Genomic DNA, 24,097 nt, shown 5'->3' on the forward strand with positions numbered 1-24,097 from the left:
TAAAAAATTAAGTATCTACTAATTGGAAATGTGTTTCTGTTCTCCACAAGGATAGTATTTTTATTGCCTGAAAATTTAGTATCCATGAGGATAACAACGTGAAATTAAAATACGTTTAAATGCATGTGAAATGTAATTCTTTTTAAAAACCAATGTAAACTAGAATTTGAATAAATGCGTAGACTCACTGTAAATTGCCCTTCATCTAATTAGATATTTGTTTTACACTTTTCTAACTATGTGTTAAATACCTCCATCTGCAACAAGCAAAAGTGCCATCGTTCTTTCAAAAACCATAAATAATGACTATAATAATATCATTCAAAAAATAACTTTAGCCATCTGTTCCCAGGCCTCTAAATTCACATAATGACAACAGTTCCAGATTTGAGGATATGGAGAAAGAAATCCTGAGAGAATGAAGGCAAGAGAAAAAGAATGCATAGATAGAAAATAAACCATGATACCTCATAGTTTCAATGTGGAGAATAATTATGCATAAACTGTTATGCAACCTAATAGATAAGAATGTAGTGATCTCATAATGCAAGTGTAAGAACTGTAACACCCACTGTGTTGAACAGAAAGGCAGGTGATTAGCAGAGTGCATCCAGGAACACCATCTAGCACAGTGATGGGCTTCAAATAATTTTAACAACAGGTTCTCTGCCCTAATGACTGGCTAGGTGGGTATGGCTGGCTGGCTGGCTGGCTGGGCATGGCCAGGGTGAGCGTGGCCAGGGGGGCGTGATAGCACTCAGCCTCCTACAGCACTCTGCCAGCCAAAATGGGGCATGGGAGTTAATTACAAAATGTGGGCTTTGCTTTGTGATCCAGCGAGTAAGGGGTGTGAACTGCAGAGAAAATATACTTTTTTTTGGTTATGAAGAAATATCTCCAGTCAGATGTACACTAAATGTAGACTGACTTTTAGCTACACACCTCCCCAGCAAACAGCAAAATTTGAAGCTCCAGGTAAAGAGGATTCATTTTAGAATGAGTAACCACAGTTTGCATGTTGGAGGTTCCTAAAGGAATGCTGGGAAACTCTGTATTTTAAAGAATATTTGAGGGAGGAGTGCAGAATAGCCTTTCTCTGCCTGAAGCTATAGAGACCCGGCACCAATCAAAACATATTTTGTAAAGCAACTGATCAACACTGACAGGGTAAGCCACTAGTATATGAAAATAAGAGCAAACTCCACTCCTTTCTAGTACTGATGATGTTACCTAGTTTGGTAATGAAACATCTGCAAAAAGACCATCAAGCTCAGAGAGCACCAAGGAACCCACAGTTCAACCCTGAGCTACAAATATTCTCTTCTATTCTCTTCTGAGTTATATGAGATGGTTCCTAGTGGATTTCATTCTAAATTTTGATATGATTTCTGTAAATAAGAAATGTAGAATTATAATGGCTGAGTATTTGATGCTTTATACATCAAAAAAATACAAAGCTAAGGGATAAACAAATAAAAACAGATTTGAACAAAAGAAAAGGCTCAGCAAAGAAAAAGAGTGAAAGTGTAAGAAAGAAAGAGGGGGGGAAAGGAAAACTGAAATAAAATGACTTCCAACTTTCTTTGGGACAGATATAAGTAAAAAAAATATCAAACTCTTACTCTAAGATCAACATTTGTCTACATTATTTCCATAATCCATTATTTAATCATCAAAGCCCAGATCAACTTTTATTTTCAGTTTTTCACAAAAAGTCCAGTAATGGTTCTTATCACTTTAATCACAGCCAGAAGTGGGATTAGCCAGTTCTCTGAACTGGTAAAAAACTTAAGAACCGGTTCGCCCAAATAGGTGTGAACCAGCTGCAGCCCACCTCTGATCTAGCAGTCAGAAGACTTCATGAAAACTCCTTTATCTCACAACACATAGACAACCACAGTTTCAAATGAGAAATTGTTAGCACCTTAGACCAGCTAAATCCAAAAAGCTAGAGAATTTCTGGAATCTTGGCATTCAGACAAAACAGCCATTAAGATAAAGATAAACCATATTCACAACTTTCAAAAGACACAATAAAAAAGCTAAGAAGGAAATAAAAAGACCAGAACACATTCTCTCCAGCAGCCAATACTGAGAATAGCAGGGATTAACACCAGGCAAGCAAGGCAAACAATAATACCCTAATCAAGGAGAAAACCACAAGCCCATCAGCACTCGCAGGAGAAGCTACTATATATAAACAGAGAACAAAACACAGACTCACTAGTACTGATGTTTTTGCTATAACACATTTTTGTTTCACTCTGAGAAGGCAACCCACCATATTACTTTATTCTTTATTGGACAATTTGTCCCAGAAAGAACTCTAAAAACTTGGAGTGTGTAGTGGAATGGTGCCGAAATAGTACTGCCATTAAGACTGCAGCAAACAAGCTAGGAAAAGCTTCCAACTCAAAGTCACAAGTGAGCAAATTTAACAGTAGTCCCATGACATGTGGAAGCTGCAGACCTTGAATCAACTGCCTGACAGGCAAGATTTGCTGAGACAAAGCCAAGGGGGAGGGGGGGTGAGGAGACACAGGAGGAGTCCAACCAGCATCTGCAAAACACCTGAAGTAAGCCAACTCCTTGCATTAGTCCAGGCAAAGTTTTCTCAAGCAATTCCAGGAAGAGAAGATTGCGAGTCCTACGGCAGAAAGAGGAAAAGCTTTTATGCTACAAATCTTTAGAGAGTGAATAAAAGAAACTTTCAGATGCAAATGGACCATGTTTGGCTTCAAGAGCTGAAAAGATGGAGAAATAAGGCAAATATATATATAGAAATAGGAAATAAGAGAAATAGGAAGACATAGAACCAGGACATAGCTATGGAGATGGAAATTGGTAGAGTCAATAAAGTCAAGTAGTTTTAGTAAATGTAGATCAATACAGTAAGATAACTTTGGATAGAGATAGGCCGTTGGGAAATAAATATACAAAGAGTTAGCATTAGCATTAAATATAAGAAGATACTTGCAAACCTTTCATTCTTTTATAATAAAATTATCTGTGGGGCAAAACTAAACCTAAATCTTGTGTATGTGATCTGTATGAGATTAAGAAAATCCTAGGCTCATATTTTTGCATGCTAATTGTATGCAGGAGTTAAGAGTTGTGCAGTGAAATTTTGAATCTTCACTTTTATTCAGAAATATACACAATTTCTAGAAAGGGAAGATGTCACTACTATGGAACAGACAGTGTTCCCTGACAGTATTTTTTCCCCAGACAAATGCAAAGATGCAAAGATCATACCTGTAAAGATCAGAATAATTGCAAGCCACGGTATTCCCTCTGATGTTCTATGGAAGTGAAAGTTAGGTTAGGAAAAGAATGGGATGCATTTGAACTTTGGTGTTGGAGAAGACTCCTGCGAATACTGTGAACAAACTGATCAATCAACTCAGAGTTCTTACTTGAGGCAAAAATTACCAGGCTCAAAGGATCCTACTAAGAAGAAGGAGGAGGAGGAGGAGGAGGAGGAGGAGGAGGAAAATGGAAAGTCTCTAATGTTAAGAAAGGTGGAAGAAAAGAGAAGACATAATTAGGTGCAAGATGGACTCAGTTATGATAAGTGCAATATGGGGAGACTTGAAAAAACAAGTTAGGAAGAGACAGGAGAAAATCTATGTGTTCACTAGAAATAAAACAAAAACAAAAACTTGATGGCACATAATAAAAAAAATGGCACAAGTTTAGATCCATTAGCACAGAACCTAACAGAAGTAAAAATGAAAGGTCTCCATAAAAAATGGAAATCCTTAAAAGGCACATTTATACTTTGAAAGGAAAGTCATCTTTATGGGTGTTATAGCTTTTCTTTCATACTAGAATAGATGGAAATTCATGAAATCAATAGTACTTACCTCTCAGACATTGCATTTACAACCAAAGTGGTAATATACTGTGGTTTATGATACCTACATCTCTTGACATCGATCAGTCTAAAATCATTTGACTAGGCCCAAAGTTTATTAACAGTTAATTTGTACGTATTTCTTCTCCATTCTTTATTATGTTTCTAAGATCCATATTTTCAAATGGTCATGAAAATTAACTTTAGTTTATCAAGTAAGAATTCTAAGTTATTTGGATTGAAAATCTTGTTTAGATTCTATACAATATTTGGTTCTTGTGAGTAGGTTCTTTTGGGAAATGGTACAGACCAGCAATTGACAGACTTCCTTACATTTCTACAGAGACTTTTATTTTAAAAAAGCTTATCTTCCTAACTTCTACATTAAGACTTATTACTAAGCCTATGCTATCTTATACTATACCATATATCTATCTCAGTCCTAAACAATGCTGTTCTCTTTTGTGGCCTGAGTTTACACACCAAAGTTTTTAGCTGCCGTTTAGCCACCTTCCAGTTGGCTTCTGTTGCTATCAGCTGTTGTTCTAAACTATTGCTGAGACAGTGGCTTGAGTATCTCAGTCTGTACTGGGATGAGAAAAGGAAAGTGTTTTACCAGCAACTGGCTGGCTGGCTTTATCTTCTTAGCTTTTCTGCTGAACGGTGAAACTTCTGGGCTCTTTTTTAGCTTGTTTGCTGAAGTCCAAACCAGCTCTTCCTTTATCATGAGTTGTCTGTTGAGCTGACAGCTGTTCCACACCCTTGGCTGCAAATTCTTCCTTTCTGATGTCCCATATGACACAAATCTTCTGGCAAATACACCCACACTCTGGTACTCTCAGCATTGTCCTTTTATGATTGCAAACCAGATGTAGTGCAATGGTCTTCGGGCTGCCTTAATGTCCCAGGGGAGCAAACCAAGGAAAGGAAGATCTTATGCTGGTACCTGCAAGGCTTTCCTTCCACTGTTGTAGATCTCTATATTGCCCACATAGTGGGGTTGATGATTGGATCACCTGTCTTTATTTATCTTCTTTATATTCCAGCAGGTTGCGAAAAGCACTGACAGGATTAGATTCTTTGATGTTGCTTACTTCTCAAAGTAAGTTTCATCAGTGTACTAAAATTTAGTAAATGAAAAGAAAGCTGTGTTCTTTAGGGATTTTGTTGTTGTTGTATGGTCTGTAAAGCATGTTTTATTTTAATATAAGATAAAAATACAGCTGAGCCCTCTGGATGTTTTATTCATCATTCAGTTTTGCATCACTGTGTATATTTTTAGAAAGTGAAAAATCTACAGTCTGCTATTAAAACAGTACCTAACAAAGAAGATCACTGTTTTAAACAGTTCCTATGGCAAAAGAGGAACGTTGTTATCTGCTGAACAAAATTACTGAATTTAAGAAACGATAGCATGAACAAGCATGTACCTTACTTAGTTAAATCTCAGCTTTATAATGTAATTGTAGCAAAAATTAGACTGATTTGCACAATATACCAGCTTCTTTTGAAATTGTAATAGGTTTGCTGCTGGGCACTAGACAATACATTAAAAATAGAGAGCGAAAATAAATCCCAGTGCTATAGGGTGCACTGATGCTTGTCCTGCTGAGCTTGTGAAATCTGATTTGGCCATTGGACATGTTCCCCTTGCTGCAATTTATGTGAAAGCCCAGTAAAAATAACTGGTGTGTTAGAAACCAAAACATGTACAAATCCTCAAATTTAACCTGAGTTTCCAAAGCAGGTGACACAAGCTGATAATTGTATGATGGAGCAGAGAAGGATAGAAAGGGAAAAAGACAACTCTAGTGAAAGCAGTAATTGTTTTAGGACACAAATAAAATCTTCTTTACAGAACGCTTTACATATCTTTTCATATCTTTTTACAACAGATCTGCTATGGTAATCTATAATCTGGTGAATTTTTCTGAGTCCTAAACAATAGTACATATATCCTAAACAAGCATTCTATCACACATGCTTACAGTTGCCACTAAATTATTATTCTGACGATTATTGATCAATGATGTTCCACAGAATGGATAGAATGGCAGAAAAGGCCCTGTTCCTGGGTCTTAACAGATGATACTCTTTCATAGATGGGACCTATAAATACATACATACATACATACATACATACATACATATATACATACATACATACATACAACCCAGCGGGGGTTGGGGGATGAGGGGGTGGGATGGATACTTCCTGCAGCACCCCGCTGGCCAAAACGGGGTGTGGGGGTCCTCACATGACCGCTGTGCCTCATTTTCACCCTCCATGGCCTCCTGCAATACTCTGTTGGCTGTTTTCAGGCCTGTTTTCGGTCCGTTTTTTGGCCCATTTTAAGATTGTTTTTGGGCTCTTTGGGGGCCAGTTTGTGGCTGGCAGAATGCTGCAGGAGGCCATGGAGGGTGAAAACAAGGCACGGGGGCCCCACATGCAGCTCATTTTAGCTGCCAAAGACATTGTGGGCTGATCCTTTGATATTTCCAGGTTAGCCCCATGGGCTGGATTTAAGCACCCAGTGGGCCGAATGTGGCCCATGGACCTTGAGTTTGACACCTTGAGTATATTAGTGATATATACTAATAAATTAATACTAGAAAACACTATGATCCAATTACAGATGGGCAGAGTGGGGATGGGTGGAGAGAGGTGGGATCTATTGTTAATTGATCAACCACCTCCACTGTGATGCTCCCCTATTGGGACCTCAAACTAATTTCTAGGTCCTCTTCTTAGATAGGTCCATGGTCATCCAAAGCCATCTTGAGTCATTCCTAGTAGTAGCTCCCATTTATAACTGAGGAGCGTGCTGCGAAAGAGCCAGCTTTGGCAGTGAAACCAGTTGTCTGTCATTAGGGATAAAAAAGTCCTGCTGAGTCAGAACGCCATCTTGGGGACAATCAAACATCTTTTGGCTATGATCAAGCAAAGAATAGATTAATCCATATTAGTTTATTATAACTTGCTTTTTAACTAACTAATTCCAGGACTATTTCTACATAGTATGATCATTTTAGAGAAAACAGTATAAAACTGAAATAGTTTGATGATTTTGTTTTTAGTGAACACAAATACCATATAAGAAAAGTTGACAGAAAACTTGGAAAGCACATGTACTGCAACAGATTTTAATTCTGTTTCAGTTAACAGGATCAATTCAGCATTGCTCTGTAATACTGTTTTACACTAGATGTTCTACAAATTAAATTATTTGATACTTCATTCAACTTGACTGCCACTGATTTTGAAGTTTAAATCTTAAACGGAGTCTCCCGTTAAGTAAGATTCCCCAGTTCTTTCTTACTATTTGGAAGCAGCTCATCTGAAACAGGGGATACAATATAGTGGACCCGGTTTGTGGGGGCAATAAGCTGACTTTGTATAAAAAAGAACACTGCTGGGGGAGGGGGGGCAAAAGCCCTACTAAGCAGGTATATACAAAAGTATGAAGGCTATTGCTTAACGCATTGTAAGCCGCCCTGAGTCTCCGGAAAAGGCAGCAGATAAATCGAACCAATAAATAAATAAATAAATAAATAGTTGTCTTTTGAAACTGAATCCTGAGCAGTGTCATTCAAAAACTTCTTCTTCTTCTTCCTAGCGTATTCCCGCAGGTGCAGGATCCGCTTTTCAGATCATTGAACGCCACTTTGCACAGTCAGCTGCGTCTCCAGGGCGCAGGCCCACGGTTTCAACCATCTTGGTTGATGGTGTCTTGCCACCTCTGTTTTGGATGCTCGCAAGTTCACCAGCAATTAATTCCTAGTTGGTAGGCAGTCTTGGCAATGGTGGAAGGTGCTACTCTCTGAACATGTCCATACCAGCGGAGCTGGACTTCTCTCATCTTCGAAAATTTCCAGTTTCCAATTGATAACTTTTTGCTTTTAATTATATTTTTTCCTTCAAAATAAAGATGGAAATAGGAGTGGTGGCTGAAGAAGGTTATCTGCTTCAATTTTAGCTGTTAGATCTTTAATTCTTCAATTGGCCAAAAGTCACAGCGTCAAAATTTGGACAAGTAGTAGTGGTATGATTTGGGCCCGCTGACTGGGAACATTAAGGGTGGATTTAGGGGAAATTTGCTTTCCAAAACATTTCTGCTCCCGTTTTTATCCTTATCCTTATATTCCCCCTCCAACCTGAAAACAAACAAACAATTTTGCTCCATCCTATGATGTCATCAGATTCCTGGTAATATCACATAGTAAAGGCTATCATCCTTGTAAGGGAGCAAGTGAGGAAACATACCATGAGAAATACTAAAAGGACTTTATTGATAATAGGCTATAATAACAGAACCTTGAAAGCCTAACAGGGTCTCTTTTTCTGCCTCTTATGTCAAACAGAGTAGAGGCAGAACAATTTTTTTCTTACACTTTCCTGCTTCCCCTGCTGAGCTCATTTTCTTACTGATGGTTGCCACATATTTCCCTCAAAGTTCTCTACATAATCTTCTATAAGTAATCAGCAGCAGTCTCCAACCTGCATAAAAATATCCACCCTTAAAATAAACAAAGCATGGAAAGCATGCAGACAGGGGTTTTAGAAATTCTTCAGCCATTTGCTCAAGAGGGAAAGAGAAGAGGGATTTTAGAATGTTAAGGTCAGCAGCATCTTGAGTCACTGTCCTATAACAATGTATTCAATTTTTTCCCCTGGATTTTTCCTCCTCTTAGTTCCCAATCATTTTGTGTACTGAGAGAATTCATGATTGCATTAGTTTATAAGAAGAAACACAATTCAGTTTTATAGTCCAAGTAGCTTATTTTCAGGATCCCAAGTGCTTGATAATTAATTTTTCACCTCCATCATCAACTATCTTCAAAGGAAATATAATGAACTGATAGACTGTGCCAGGATGAATCATGCTAGACATTAGATTTGGCAGATGTTCTTACTAGTTGATATCCTTACTCACAACTAGCAAATGCCAAGTTTTCTAATTCAGTGATGACATAATTTTAGTAATTGTTTACCAACAGAAAAGACATCTGTCAATAATTACATATGATGTCATCATTGTGCTTATTGATTATTTATGAAAAAGACTCTACTTCACAAGAGTGTTCCAGACAATCACTTTTTTTGGTTTTGGATATATGGATGAGACCCTATTAAAATTATTTTATTAGCCTGAGAGACTAATTTTCAAAATGCTTATTCTCTTTTTCTGCAAATTCACCAAGATGAGTGATCAAGGAACTTATTCATTTCAGCAGATGAGACTACAGGGACATTTTGTCCTTTCTTGATCTATAGTTTGCAGCAATTGAGTTCCCAATGCATACCTTACAGTGCTCAGGAGAAAAGGCTCAGTTGGATGAGGAAAAAATGAGGAATGAAATGCTGATTGAGTATTAAAGAAGAGAAAAAGAAAGAAGCTCTTATTTCTGCTTTTCTCCTAATGAGCTATGTAATTCCAGGGGACTGATGTTCTAGAACAGCGGTTCTCAACCTGGGGGTCGCGACCCCTTTGGGGGTCGAACAGCCATTTCACAGGGGTCGCCAAAGCCCTCTCTCGCCCCCCCCACGCCTTCACTCACCCTCACTCTCTGCTCTGTTGGATCGCCAACCGTTCGCTTACCCCGCCCACTCCCAGTCTATTGCTGCCTCCTGAGTCCCAGCTGATGGCTAAAGGGAAAAAAACTGTTTAAATTCTTGCTGCGGGGCTTCAAAGGGCCGCCCTATAGCCAGTGGTGGGATTCTGCCGGTTCTAGGGGGTTCAGCCGAACCATTTGTTAAATTGCTGGCTTGCCCCGCCCCTCCGCACCACTATTTATTGCTAATAAATAGTGGTGGGCAAGGGGCGGGCGAGCCAGCAATTTAACAAATGGTTCGGTGTTTTTTTGTAATTTTATTCGCCCGCGGAGCTTCAGCATAGGCTAATTAGCCCTTGCTTAGATCGGCTCCCGACTCTCAGCTGATTTGCTCTCAGCTGTTTTGCTCAGGGCTCTGCTGCTTGTTTGCAAAGAGAGCTGGAGCAATTTTTTTCCCCCTAGCTATGCTGAAAAACGAAACAGAAAGTAAAGCAGGCTGTTGGCTTTGCTGTTGCTGCAACGTTAGAAAATTAGGCAGGCAGATTTCTTTTCTTTTTCCTCACCAAAAAAGGTAGGTGCAAACAATGGGAAATTTAGGGAAAAAGAGGAGAGTTCAAGATTTTAAAACACAAAAGAAAAAAAGCTCTATTTAACTAGGGAATTGTAATAATTGAGATACTATTAATTCTATATTGTGTTGAAAGCAGAAATGGTTAAGTTGTGGTTTGGAGGAATATATGGGGGAAATTATTTGGTTTATTATTATTGGTAAATATACTTAATTGATTTGTAAGAAATTGGATTGCATAGAAATAATTGGAATATTCATGTTCATATTGATTAATGTACAAAAAAGGTAGGTATATAACTAATTGATTTATATTAAAATGTTGAATTTATATTAAACAACTGTAATATTACATAATTAACCAATGTGAGGATGGATATAAAAATAGATGACAATGGGAAGGGGTATAATATAGAATAGAAGGGAAAAATTGAATTTGATTAAGATTAGAGATGAGGATGAAGGGTAATATTGGTTTTTTACAAAAATAGATGAGGAATAAATATGGCAAAAAGGAAATATAGAAATTGTAAATTTAATTGAAATGACTAAACACTGTTTAAATTTGTGAACCGGCCAAATACTCTGTTCAAAGAAAATACATTGTATGTTTGTATGTGTGTTTCTAATTATTGTTATTTATTCATATTTGTTCTCTTTTATTCTTTAAAGTTTAACAATTCATTCTTTATCTTAATATCTTTATATTTGTTTGGGGTTGGCTTTCTTCCCTTTCATCTTTTTTATTGTACAGCAATCTTTCTCCTCAAACCTACCACCTCTCTTTTCTTTCCTTCTTACTTTCTCTTCCTCCCCCTCTTCTTCTCCTCCCTACTTCCTCTTCCTTTCTCCTTCTCCTCCTCTCTTCCTCCCTCTCTTACCCTCACTCCTACTCTAATTTACCTTCCCTTCCTTCATCCCTCTCTATTGCTGTATCCTTTTATGCATATGGACTACTCAGAGGTCTGAAAAAGTTATTTCTGACTGGTCCTCGCACTTTTGACCAGTCCTCAAACTTACGACTGTCCTCACATTTTACGTTTTTGCCCTATCTTGTCACCATGGTGAAGAGAAGCAGTTGTGAAATGAGTGACACGGTTGTTAAGAATGCTACAACGGGCATAAATGATGACCAGTCATAAGTGCGAAGACCGGTCAAAAGTGCGAGGACCTGTCAGAAATGACTTTTTTCAGACCTCTGTAGTCCCTATGCAGATAGCCACGCCCACCGGTCACATGACCACCAAGCCACACCCCCAACTAAGCCACACCCACAGAACCGGTTGTTAAAAAAATTGAATCCCACCACTGTGTAAATGGTATAACTAGATAACAGAGCAATATAATTAAAGAATAAATGAGTATATTTTTGGACTTCTTTTTTTATATAGTTTATTTATACATTTTCAATTAACATACTTACGTGCTTTGGGTCAATTGCTTACATAATTATATAACATATAATAACAATAATATTGTTAACAACAAAATAATAATAATAATAATAATAATAATAATAAAATAATAATAATAAAATAATAATAATAAAATAATAATAATAATAATAATAATAATAATAATAATAATAATAATAATAATAATAATAATAATAATAATAATAATAATAATAATAATATTTTCCAGGACCTGATTTCTATTTCTATTATCCAACCAGTTATAAAACAAATCCCATATTTGAAAACATTCTGTATCTTTCTTCTCTTTTATCTTTAATGTCTGTCTATCCATTTCTGTGCAATCTAATATCTTTTTAATTACATCTTCTTCTCTTGGAGTTTCCTCATTTTTCCAATACTGTGCAAATAGAATTCTTGCTGCTGTCAAGACATGCAATATTTAAATTTATGATATTTTTCTGGTACGTCCCTAACAAAAATATTTCTGGTTTATAAGCTATTTATTTATTTATTTAGCGTATGGTTGGTCACACACAGTATTAAAACACTTCATTTTTACAGATTAAAAACAATTAAAACAATAAAAAAACAGTAAGAAAACCTAAAAGGAAAACAGAAATAACATTTCAAAGTTTAATGTCGAGTTTGGAGATCCAGTCAGTAGCTGCCGTTGTTATGCAGAGGAAGTCCCTAGAATCTCCTGGATACCTTCTGTTAGGGCATTCCCTCATTATATGCTGGATAGTCTGTCGAGGGGCCCCACAATCACATAATTCTTTGCTTTCATACAAGTCCACCACATATGATAGTACATGCCTGGTGTCTGATTACATTTCCAGCATTTGGTGGACAAATTTTTAAACATCTTTGCTAATCTTGCCAGTGGTAAGTGCCACCTATAAAACATTGTATGAAGGTTTTCCTTATAGTTGCCATTATTAAGTTTCTCTCCCAGATTTTTTGCCAATAGCCTAAATTTATCATATATCCATTTTTTTTGTCCATGCTATCATTGTCTATTTTACCTGTTTATCTTCCATTTTTAAACTTAATGAATAGTTACAGGTATATAGTTTCTTTATTAGCTTTTCATCTGTTTCTAACATTATTTGATCTAATGTTGTTTGCTCTTCATATAAAGCCATATGTCTTAACATCTTTCTCATATCTCAATTGTATTTGCATGTGTGGCCACCATGCTAAAACCACCCCTTGAATTTTTAACTCTTGTTTAGTTTTAAGTTCTCTTTCTGTATTCAAAATGTCTTTATACGTTAAAGTTTTTCCCAAGTTCACTACATTTGGATAACTAAATGCTTCCATAGTTGAGAGCCAAACTGGTAATTTTATATAGGTTTTTGTTTTCATCTTTTCCCATACTAAAAGTAAAGCATTTCTTATATAATGTCTTTGGAAGTATTTGTGAGTTTTATTTTTATCGTACCACAAAAAAGCATGCCAACCTAATTGGAGATCATGTCCTTCCAGCCACAATAATCTTCTGTGTCTGAGAGTTATCCATTCTCTCATCCGTGTTAAAATGGAAGCTTGATAGTAAAGCTCCCAATCTGGTAAACCAAAGCCCCCATTGTTCTATGATTTTTGCAACATTTTCAGTCTTATTCTTGCTTTTTCCCCTTGCCAAACGAATTTTAAAATTATTGTATTTAGCTATTTTTGGACTTCTTTAATCTATTATCAGAAAGAAGACCAAGGAATCCTTGTTAAAATTAAAAATCATAGCAATTAAAAGAGATAAGAAGATATCTGTTCCAGGTGAAATGAATTTGTTAATTTAACCGATAGTCATTAAAAATTAAATTTATGATGACACATTATTTTAAACAGTTATAATAAGGAAATATAGCTTTATTTTAATTATATTAAACTCTTCTAAATCATAGCACACAATCGTTCCTAAAACTTGGAAGCATTTCAGGAACTTAGACTGATAACTCAATCCCATGTATTTTTCATAAAGTAAATCCCATTTTATTAAATGAAATTTGGTCCAGGTAAATGTTGCATGCACATTGAGTTCTCCATTAGAGTAATCTAGGACCGTGATGGTGAACTTATTGCACGTGTGCCACAGGTGGCACATGGAGCCATATCTGTGGGCATGTGAGTGTTGCCCTGGCTCAGCTCCAGCACGCATGTGCGCTCTGGGCAGCTCATTTTTGGGCCTTCTGGATCTACCGGAAGTCAGGAAATGGGCTGTTTCTGGCCTCTGAAGGAGGCCGGGAGTGTGTGGGGAAGGCTGTTTTTGTCTACCCTAGGCTCCTAGAAAGCCTCTGGAGCCTGGGGAGGGTGAAAAATGGGACTTCTGGGCCCACTGGAAGTCAGGAAATGGGCCGTTTCCAGCCTCCAGAGGGCCTCCGGAGGGGGAGACTGTTTTCACCCTCCCCAGACTCCCAGAAAGCCTCTGAAGCCTGGGCAGGGCGAAAAATGGGTCTACCGGGCCCACTGTGCCATCACGTGCCAAAAGCGGGGGGAGCACAGGGGGGTTGCACATGCATGCACAGGGCACAGGGCACATTGAATTATGGATGTGGGCATGCATGTGCGTGACCCCCCCGCTCCCCCCACTTTTGGCACGTGACGGCAAAAAGGTTAGCCATCACCGATCTAGGAGCTGAGTTGAGTGGAACAGAACAGAACAGAACAAAGCAACAAAGTAATAATAATTATAATAATAATACCAATAAGAGGAGTAAAGAAGATAGGAAGGATAATAGTAATACTACAGCTAAATATAGATAAATATACATAGACATTAGACAGTACTGTGAAAGTTAGGTGCTCAACAGAATGATAGCGCAAGGTAAAAACTGTTCCTGTGTCTAGTTGTTTTGGCATCCAATGTCCTATAGCAGCATACTGAGGGGAGGAATTGAAACAGTTTATGCTCATAATGTGAGGATTCTGTAGATATTTTCCCAGACCTTCCAGCTATTATAGATTGTGTTTTACTGGAGATTATGAAGATACCAAATTGTATTTATCCACTCTGCAAAGTTGTGATGCAAACAACAGCCATATATATTTTCAGCAAATGTCAATATTCCAAAACTGTGATGGAATGTAGCTGAGATTCCCAGGTCTGAGGGCAACATTCCACCATAAAAACATGGGGATGGTCTTCCTAAATTCTTTTCAGCAAATTGCTGTTATGTATGCTTTATTTTCCATTTGTTGTTTTGAAAATTATTGAAGGTATTCAAAAACCAACAGATATAATTTGCAGGTTCAATCCAGAAGTCTGGAAATAGCCCAGTTATTGCCCAGTTATTTGCCTTGAATTACTTTAGAGTAGTCCAATCTTAATAGAGTCCAAAGTAAATTGTGGAAAAAGGAGCTCTTTTCTTCCCTAATGCGGGATTATTTGAATATAAGGAATTATATTAGGAATTAATTCACTGGTGTTTGAAGTAAGCACAGCTCCAGTTTGCAACTCTTTAAGACTTGCATATTTGGGGAAATGTATAGGATCAATATTTTATTATTATTAAAATTTTATAGCCACCTATCTCAAGCTAATGACTTTAAGGGTACTAACAGTATTTTTTTTAAAAAAATAAAAAAAAAATCCAGAGGAACAGCAACACACATATTAACAGCAACACTGTTGCAGTGAAAACAAATTCACCAATAATAATTCAACACAAATGTTGCACAGACTCAAAGCTTTAAAGGCCAGTAAGGTTGGGGCCGGTTTGGTAATGCTATTCCAAAGGCCAGGTGCTATGACGGAACAGGCATTCTTCATCTGGCTGCCATCTCTATCTAACTATGAAGTTCTGGGGGAAGATTCAGCTTCTTTATAGAATTGTAGACTGATGCTATATTGGCAGCTCTGTGTGCTTCCAAATGCTGTTTTAGAACTGAAGCAAAGAATTGCACAGTCATACTAGACAGGTTGGCTACTAAATATCTCAGAATAAGAAGCTTTGCAACAGTGAAGAAACAAAGGAAATTCCCCCCACCCAATTTTTTAAGATGCTGTGGTCTGATCACAAAGGTCATTCTAATGCAAAGAAAAGATAGTTCATTATTAAATACAATACTTGTCCTCGCTGTTGGCTTTCCTCTCTTTCATTTGGGTACAAGGACTTCATCACAATGAGCCAAACAAGAACAAATCAGGACTCGATTTTCATGAAGGCCCCAAAGGGACATAGCTTATCTACTTTGTCCAAGATAAGAAATATCTCTTCTGAGTATTCCACTTAGCCTCTGAATCTGATCTTCAGCCAAATCCATTGCATATTCAGAAACACTGAAATATTCAAGGGAGAAGCATTTCCAAAATATTCTTTAAACACAAGAGAAACTTCCCTTGTACATGAGAAAATCAGAGATTAAGTATTTATAAACTCTCCCCTTCTTTCAAATGATGGTAAATTATTTATTGGAGATTGAAGCCCCATGCTAACTTTCTCTACAGGTTTGAAGATCTGACTAGAAAATGGTCTTTGGAAAGCTCACTGAATGTATTGTATTGTGATATTTTACAATAGGATGTTTTCTTTCATAACCCTTCAATATGTTTTCACCAAGAACATGCTGTCTTTCTCTTTTTGACCCCCTCCTACCCATTCCCACTTTGTCTGTTGGATAAGGGCATTCAGTAGCTGAGGTCAGTATAGTTTCAACCCTCTTTTGAAGTAAAGCTGTGGCAGGATGCTGTTTTGTTGTTGTTAGTTGCCATCGCGACCCCATGGACAACTTTCCTTGGGGGCTTCCTGTCCTCCACCATCCCCCCAGAGACCATTTAAGCTCACGCTGACAAAATCAGTCAGTCCTAGAGGAGATCAACCCTGACTGCTCTTTAGAAGGCCAGATCCTGAGGATGCTGGTTATTACAATTTAAAATGTAAACTGAACTATCATCTCTCTAGTATCTCTCAAGTCACTAAACATATTCCCATTTACAAATGATTCTTGGCATGTCTTTCAATAATTTCATAGTAGCACAGGATATTTTCATTCTTTTTGAATAACCACCAGACAGATCTGTCAGTACGTTACAGAAGCAATTGCATTCACATTGTCTAGTCTGTTTCTTCTGGCCCCAAGACATTTTTTACTATTAAACATGAGAAAAGCTGAAAAGCAGCACTTCTGTTTACGTCTGTTCAACGCATTTTCATCCTATGTTCATAGCACTTCAGAGAAAATCTAAAACTACAGTATAGAACTAAATGCTTATTAAGACTTTCTGTGCACATTCACACGCCACATTCTTCTCCATAATAAAAATGGAGAAGAATCCTAGGAAAGTTTTTTTTATGCAAGATCCATTGAAATTAATGGGAGTCTGATATCTTCCCAATGAATGGTACTCATTCTTTATAACTGGGAATTATAACAGCCTACTAGAAGCACAATGTGAATTGATGCAAACACTCAAGAGAATGAATGCATTAGCAAATCAAATGTTTTCTAGCTATATAACTTGTATAAACCAATACGCAACCATAGGTACCCCTGAGAGTTTTTTTTCTAACCCAGTGATTCATAGGAGGGTGGAATCTGACATTTTCAGATTCATTTTATTTGCATTTTGATGGTTTGCTGAAGGTTTTAAGAGGCAAGATCAATTTCTTAAGTGTTTCACCCATACCATAACAGTTGGTTTCCATATTGAGAAGGTTGTGAAAGACTGCTATGTAAATCATCAAATACGAACAGCTCATTATTAATGAAGAATGCTACTTATTTGCTGATTCATTAAAAGTTTATTAGAACATGAAACAGAGGTTTTCACCTTAATGTATATGAAAGTATACTGGTTCTAAACTGAAAATAATTTAGTTCCTGGAGTTCTTATAATTCTATCAATTGCAATAGATCTTGCAAGGGAACTTGTGTTTGGAAAAGAATAACTTTGGGTTTAGGCCAAAGAATCAGACAGATAGATGGAGACAGGACAGAGAGAAAGAGACAGAGAGGGAGACAGAGAGAGAGAGAAAGATAGAAAGAGAGAGACAGAGAAAGAGACAGACAGACAGACACAGACACAGACACAGACACACACAGAGGATAATTTTTCTTGTGTGTGTATATGTTATTTTAGATCAGGGGTGTCAAACTCAAGGGGACGTCCTGGAAAATGTAAGAGGCTGGCTCGCATCACTTCAGCCTGGTCTACCCGTGTCGCTTTGGCCCAGTCTACCCAATGTGAAGAGGAAACATCGGGTCAGCGTGGATTTAACTCGGTTTACCCATTGTGAAGAGGAAACATTGGGCCAACGTGGCTTTGGCCCGGTCTACCCATGTTGCTTCGGCCCGGTCTACCCAATGTGAACAGGAAACAGGTCAGCATGGCTTCGGCCTGGTCTACCCATGCAAAGAGGAAACATGCCAGCAGTTTGGGGAATGGTGTCAAGCTGGCCACACCCATCCAGTCAACCATGCCCAGTGAGTGGCATCAAGCTGGCTATGCCTGCCCAGTCGGCCATGCTCACCTGGCCCCCTGAGGTCAACTACAGCCCTGATGTGGCCCTCATTGAAATTGAATTTGACACCCCTGTTTTAGATTGTAAGTTTTGGTACTTCTATATATCTCTACAAGTACATATTTTGCAACTAACACCCACTAAGGTGCAAAGCAAAAACAGATATTCAGCCAATTTTATCTTGTGGATTTGCTCTTCTATTTGTTCCGTGTTCTACTTGTTCTGTGTTAAATACCGCATCCTTTTACCCTGCCCTGAAAAATGTGTAACAAGTGCTTTAAAAAAGTGAAAAAATACAATGGAAAAAAATATTTAATATGCTGATAAAAGAGTAAACAGGTAGTTGTCTGTATAATTATCTAATACAAATAGTAGTCATGTATTTGTAATATGCTTATATTGTCTCTGGCCTTAGAAGTTAAGACAGTCCCATGGTCTAGGACTGTAGGCAATATAGGAACCGCTAAACTTTATTCTACTCATCTCTTAACATCTGCATATCAAAATGACCTATTGATATCACATATCTATAGAAACCATATATACAGTATATATATATATATAATACACACACACACACACACACACACTTTTAAAAGATTTAACAAATTGTTGTAATATCTTGGGTTTTCAGAAGCTGAAAATGCTACTGGTCCAAACATTGTTGTTAACAGATGTTGTAGCTGTAAATATTGCCACTGAGTTGCATCAGATGCTATTGATAGATGATATTTGACTCTGAGCACACAGTAAGTTAAATTTCATCTGCATCCTCTATCAATTCATCAAAGATCAATATCACTGCTTTTATCCAATTTTCTATATTATACATTTTCTATACATTTTCCCAATTTTTAATGTTGGTTTTCCCTATAAAGTCATTTTAGAATAGGAAAAAAGATCAGATATTTTTTTATTATTAATTACATTCCATAGCTTTCTAACTGACATAGTTGTTTCCAGAGTTCTATTATATTTAGATCCTAATATTGTCCATCCAACCATGTATATTTCAAAATGCTCAAATGGAAAACTGAATCTTCCCACATTAATCAATGATTGCATTTTTTGTAAAAATATTTTTAGAATTAAAGACTGCCATAGAAAATGTGTGTGTATTTACACATACATACATCAAAGCATCATGGCAGCATGGAAAATATTCTTAACCAGATTTTGATACTGTTTATGTTTGCAATTTAAGGCAAGAACTAACATTTTTCATCCTTTTGCTGTACGAGATTCTGTCTGGCAGCAGGGTTACCAACAAGGATGGCAGGTTTGCTCAACAATGCCAAGATGTATTGGCACATGGGCATACAACCACATATAACGATTACCCAATTAGAGCTGGCAAGCTTATGAAATAAGAAAAGGAAAACATCATTTGTCCAATCCTAACAGATAAATTGGAGCTGCTTTTAAGCCATTTGTTATGTACCTTTAACACATTTCAAGATAAAATGGGTCTTTATTTGTAACACCTGCCACATTCTGGACTACGGATTCATGTTTTTCTTTATGCTTGTTGCATCCTGAGCGTCATTTTTCAGCCTACTCATAATTGAGACCACAAATTAATAGTTCTTGTCATTTGTGATAATGCTGCAGGGTGAAAAACGTCCTGCTGTAAGTGCAGATGGAGAAAGTCACATGCCTAGCAAATATGAAAATAAGCACCTTAATCTAATGCCACTGTAAGAGCCACCTGTCAAATTGAGAAGCAAATTCAGGTCTTTATGCAAAGTTTTAGCAGATAGTAGAGATGCACCATGGCTATTACTTACAGCTGGAGAATATCAGCGGGCATGAATGTTTATCCATGGGAAAATTATGTAGCTGCAGCTGGCATTCGGCATTGATGGTGAGCCTAGAGAAAACCAGGTACCTATTACTGTCTTGGTATGACAGCAGGCTATAAAAAAAATTAGTAATTCGGTCATTTCAAAGGCTTAATTGGAATATTATGAGAAAGTGCTTCTTTAGGATTCTCTTTGATGCAACTACTAGGCAGAAACCATCATGGAAGAAGGTAATGGCAATCACTTTCATATTATTGCTAAGAAAACCACACAGTCATATGGGAATCAGAGTGGGGGGGATAAGCTACCATTTTATAACTATAATGCAAATGACATGAATTATGATATTTACAGGGTGATGTCTTCTCACATGTAATATCATTGTGGCTTGCAGCAGATACCTATGCATGGATAGGTCCATGCAGTCATCGGCTGACTTTGTTTGGGTTTGAAAACTGATTGAAAACAGGCCTGTTCAGTACTTTGGATCCAAAGAGAGAGGGGATCATACATTTAGTACCTACATGCATGCTTTATATCTATTGTGACTTTTCCCAGGATTGTGCTACAGATGTCAAAAGAAGCTGCTCTCAATCCAAGAGAAGATGCAGCTTCTTCATGGACTTTAATCATAGGGCTGATTAAATGTCACAGCATGGATTCCAGAGCACCTTTTTTTACTTTAAATCTAGAGCCCTAGATTTTAATATTTCAATGGATGACTGTCAGAGCCATACAGCTAAATGTGACACTATCTTTACCTATATTTCTGGGAAAAATACATTAACATGCGTTTGTAGTTGTAGGTATATAGTACAGGTAATCCTCGATTTACAATCTTTGAATTTTAGTGGTTTAGTGACTGTTTGAAGTTACAACAGCACTGAAAAAGTGGCATGATCATTTTTTACAGTTGTAACTGTTGCAGCATCCCCGTGGTCATGTGATCAAAATTTGGATGCTTGGCAACTGGCACGACCATGTACTTATGAAGGTTGCAGTGTCCTGAGGTCATGTTTGCGACTTTCTGACAAGCAAAGTCAACGGGGAAGCCAGATTCTTTTAACATTCTTTTAATGTTACTAACTTAACAACTGCAGTGAATCACTTAACAACTATGGCAAGGAAGGTCATAAAATGGGAAAAATTCAGTTAACAACTCTCTTACTTAGTAATTGAAATTTTGGACTCAATTGTGGTCATAGGTTGAGGACTCCTCATAGTTCTAAGGCTAAGAAAATACCTTAAATTTTTGTCCTATTTGACAGTTTTAAAGAATAACAGGAATAACTCAGCATAATCCATTCTCCAGGTCACTAAAATACATCAGAACTAAGGGAACATGTTGCCTGAACAGTCCAATTTAATTCCAAGGTGATTATGTTTCTTATCTTTGAGACAAGGCCCTCCGCCAGCTAAGATTTTTCTGTTTCTGTTATAAAATTGAAATTATATTAATCTCTTTAAAAGGTGAGCGATTATTTAAACTAGGCCTTATTGAAGGACACAAATGCTTCTTACCTTAAAGTATACAAGATTTTCCCATCATTCCATATTCTTAGGAGCTGATTGGGTGTAGTAATCCAGTGAGCTTCTGCAGTTTTAGAATTCCTAAAAATAGTATCTGGGATCCAAATTAACCCAACCATATTGCTGTTGAGAGTGAGACTTTTTTTCATAGTGCTGTTGAAACGAAGACGGCTGTCAGTCCATGTCTGAGCAAAAAAAATATCAATTTGGTATTCCTGCAAGAGAGATTAGATACATATATTAGAATAAATTTAGAAGAGCCAGATCATCTATTTATTAAAATCTTCACATTTCTCTTAAAATATTATCTTTCTTTTTTAACTCGTACTCAAAAATTAAGAAGCAAGTCATGTGTTGCATTAACCATTTGAATTGGTTTAGTCACTGTCTTACTTCCAAATAATAGATGAGGTTTTCAACTATGATAATAATGAGTCGCATGGCAGCCCATCCTAAATTTCTGATTAAAGGCAAAACTGATTCTGATCCATTCATCTGCATCTCATCATATGTTTCTAATGCTGAACGAGGCATTGTTACGCCATTAACTAGCTAAAAAGGTAAAGAATCTCCCATATTGGGCATTTGGTGATTGTCAGTGATACATCCAAGTAATTTTCCCAAATGTATTTTTGACTTTCCAGTCTCCCAATCAAATACAGGTAGTCCTCGACTGTTTGGCGCTGAAAAAAGTGACATGACCATTTTCCACATGATCATTGCATCATCCTCATGATCATATGATCTAAGTTCAGATGTTTGGCAACTGACTCATATTTTGGATGGTTGCAGTGTCCCGGGGTCATGTGATCACATTTTGTGACTTTCTGACAAGCAAAACCAATGGGGAAGCCAGATTCACTTAACAACTTCAGTGATTCACTTAACAACCATGGTAAGAAAGATCATAAAATGGGGCAAAATTCACTTAGCAGCATATATTTTGGGCTCAATTATGGTCGTAAGTCAAGGACTACCTGTACTAACCAAGGAGAGCCCTAGTTATCTTTCAAAATCAGCTAGGTTTTGTAGTTGTTGTTGCTGACCAGAGAAGGCTCAATGAATTATGCCCACAGCAATAATTCAATGCATTTATCCATATCTCTGTCTACAAAGATGGACACAATACGCTGAACTGTATTCCTTCCATTTATTCCTTTATGATCAATTGCCCAGAGGGAGGAAACCAGAGATGCAATGGCTAAGAAGAGACAGAGCTAGCTAAGCTACTTTTCTCCATCAGTGATCACCAAATGCCTATGAGGGGAAAAAAAACAAAAACAAAGAAGAGAAGAGAAGTTGTGTTTGGTAGATAAAGATAATACTAGTAAAATTAACTGAATCTGAAGATTACAAGGGAATCTCAATAATTATGCAATTATCCATCCATCCACTCAGGAAATCTTCTACAGCATTCATAGTAAATGGTCACTCTGTTTTTGTTTTAAAACGTTTAATGAAAGAAAATTCAATGCACCCCAAGGCTATTTTGCAGTCAAAACCCGTCTTTCTATAATCTGAGACTACTGGTTCTTTGGAAAAAACAGACAATATATGTACTGTAATTTATATAGTAGTCCTTCAAACATTTGAAAAGTATCATAATATCAACACTTCAGCATCTCTTCTCAGGGAGATAGATAGATAGATGATAGATAGATAGATAGATAGATAGATAGATAGATAGATAGATAGATAGATGAAAGAAAGAAAGGAAGGAAGGAAGGAAAGAAAGAAAGAAAGAAAGAAAGAAAGAAAGAAAGAAGAAAGAAAAAGAAAGAAAGAAAGAAAGAAAGAAAGAAAGAAAGAAAGAAAAAAAGCTGGAACTTACTCAGAGGCCAATGAAGATTGTGAAGTAATTGGTAACCTATCAGGAGATGCCTAATAAATTACGTGTGTTATGTCTGTTCCAGGTTCTTATCTTTACATAACTCCAGATAAAACCTGACTAAAGCAGAATAGGGTACTACCATTGTGTTAGGCATTGTATTCATGCAGCTGCATTATAACATTTGCCTTCATTAATCCCTGTGGCTGGTTTTGTTGACAGAACCCATCTCTACTTTATTAGCATAACGACAACTAATATCAACTCCCTTAAGAAAAGAAATCTCACTTTTCAATATTCTGATAATATTGGCAAGCATCTTAGGAGATTTATTAAAACACAGCATATTTGTCAGTCTACCTAAATTCTGAACATTTAGCTTGTTCTCCACTGGTTTGGAATTGTTAATGTATTTCAGTACTGCTCTTCATCTTGATAAGATGTAGATTGTATCAGAACCAGTCACCTTTTATTTTGTTTTCCTTATGCTATTTTTTTAAACCTGAAAACTAAAGTAATAAATCAGAAACACTTCAAGATTCACCAGTAAAAGCCAGTGCATTGTGACATTTATTGGAGTCCTGAGGATTTTTTTTTTAAAAAAAAATTACTGACATTTACTGACAATATGAATTATGGTCCAGTTTGATAAAGCGGAATGGTTTCAAATAAGAAATTAAATTATGATTGCAGTGATTTTAATATACTGTATATCTTCAGGTATTTTAAGCACTCTGAAAGCAAAAGGAAATAGCTTTAAGTTAAGTTAAATGAGGTCATCTGCTGGTTCAGAGTTTCCTACCAGAAATTTGCTGATGATACCCAATTTTAAATAATGTAATCTTGACTCCAGGCCACCAAGTGATGCTATTGATGCCCAATACCAACATCTGAAGGCTTTGCCAGTCTCAGGCTAATAAGATAAAGGCTCTATTGATAATTGAGTCCACTTATCTGGGGGATTTTCACTTGTAGAATTGGATAGGGTAGAACTTCCCTAATTAAGATTGGTCTTCAATCTGATGGAGGTTTTCTTGATTCACAACTCTTGTTTGAAGAGCAGGTGGTGGCTGTGGCCAAG

At 37.0% G+C, this 24,097-nt stretch overlaps 1 protein-coding gene and 1 long non-coding RNA gene across 3 annotated transcripts in view; one reads left to right on the forward strand and one right to left on the reverse strand.

Moving 5' to 3' along the window:
- GABRG3 (gamma-aminobutyric acid type A receptor subunit gamma3) overlaps window positions 1–24,097 on the reverse strand; it is a 428,102-nt gene that overhangs the window by 158,820 nt on the left and 245,185 nt on the right. For both annotated transcript variants that reach the window (XM_034431373.3, XM_034431374.2), the window contains 2 exons: window positions 21,180–21,403; window positions 19,644–19,726 (listed from right to left, as the gene is read on the reverse strand). In XM_034431373.3, coding sequence (XP_034287264.1) covers window positions 19,644–19,726; window positions 21,180–21,403 — 307 coding nt within the window. The remainder of the gene's footprint in view (window positions 1–19,643; window positions 19,727–21,179; window positions 21,404–24,097) is intronic.
- Window positions 899–7,560, forward strand: LOC132710464 (uncharacterized). The gene is made up of 3 exons (XR_009621159.2): window positions 899–975; window positions 4,903–4,958; window positions 7,474–7,560. It is a non-coding gene; the product is annotated as an uncharacterized LOC132710464 (long non-coding RNA).

Source organism: Pantherophis guttatus, chromosome 5 (assembly GCF_059756535.1).
Source record: "Pantherophis guttatus breed Tessera chromosome 5, ASM5975653v1, whole genome shotgun sequence".
NCBI lineage: Eukaryota > Metazoa > Chordata > Lepidosauria > Squamata > Colubridae > Pantherophis > Pantherophis guttatus.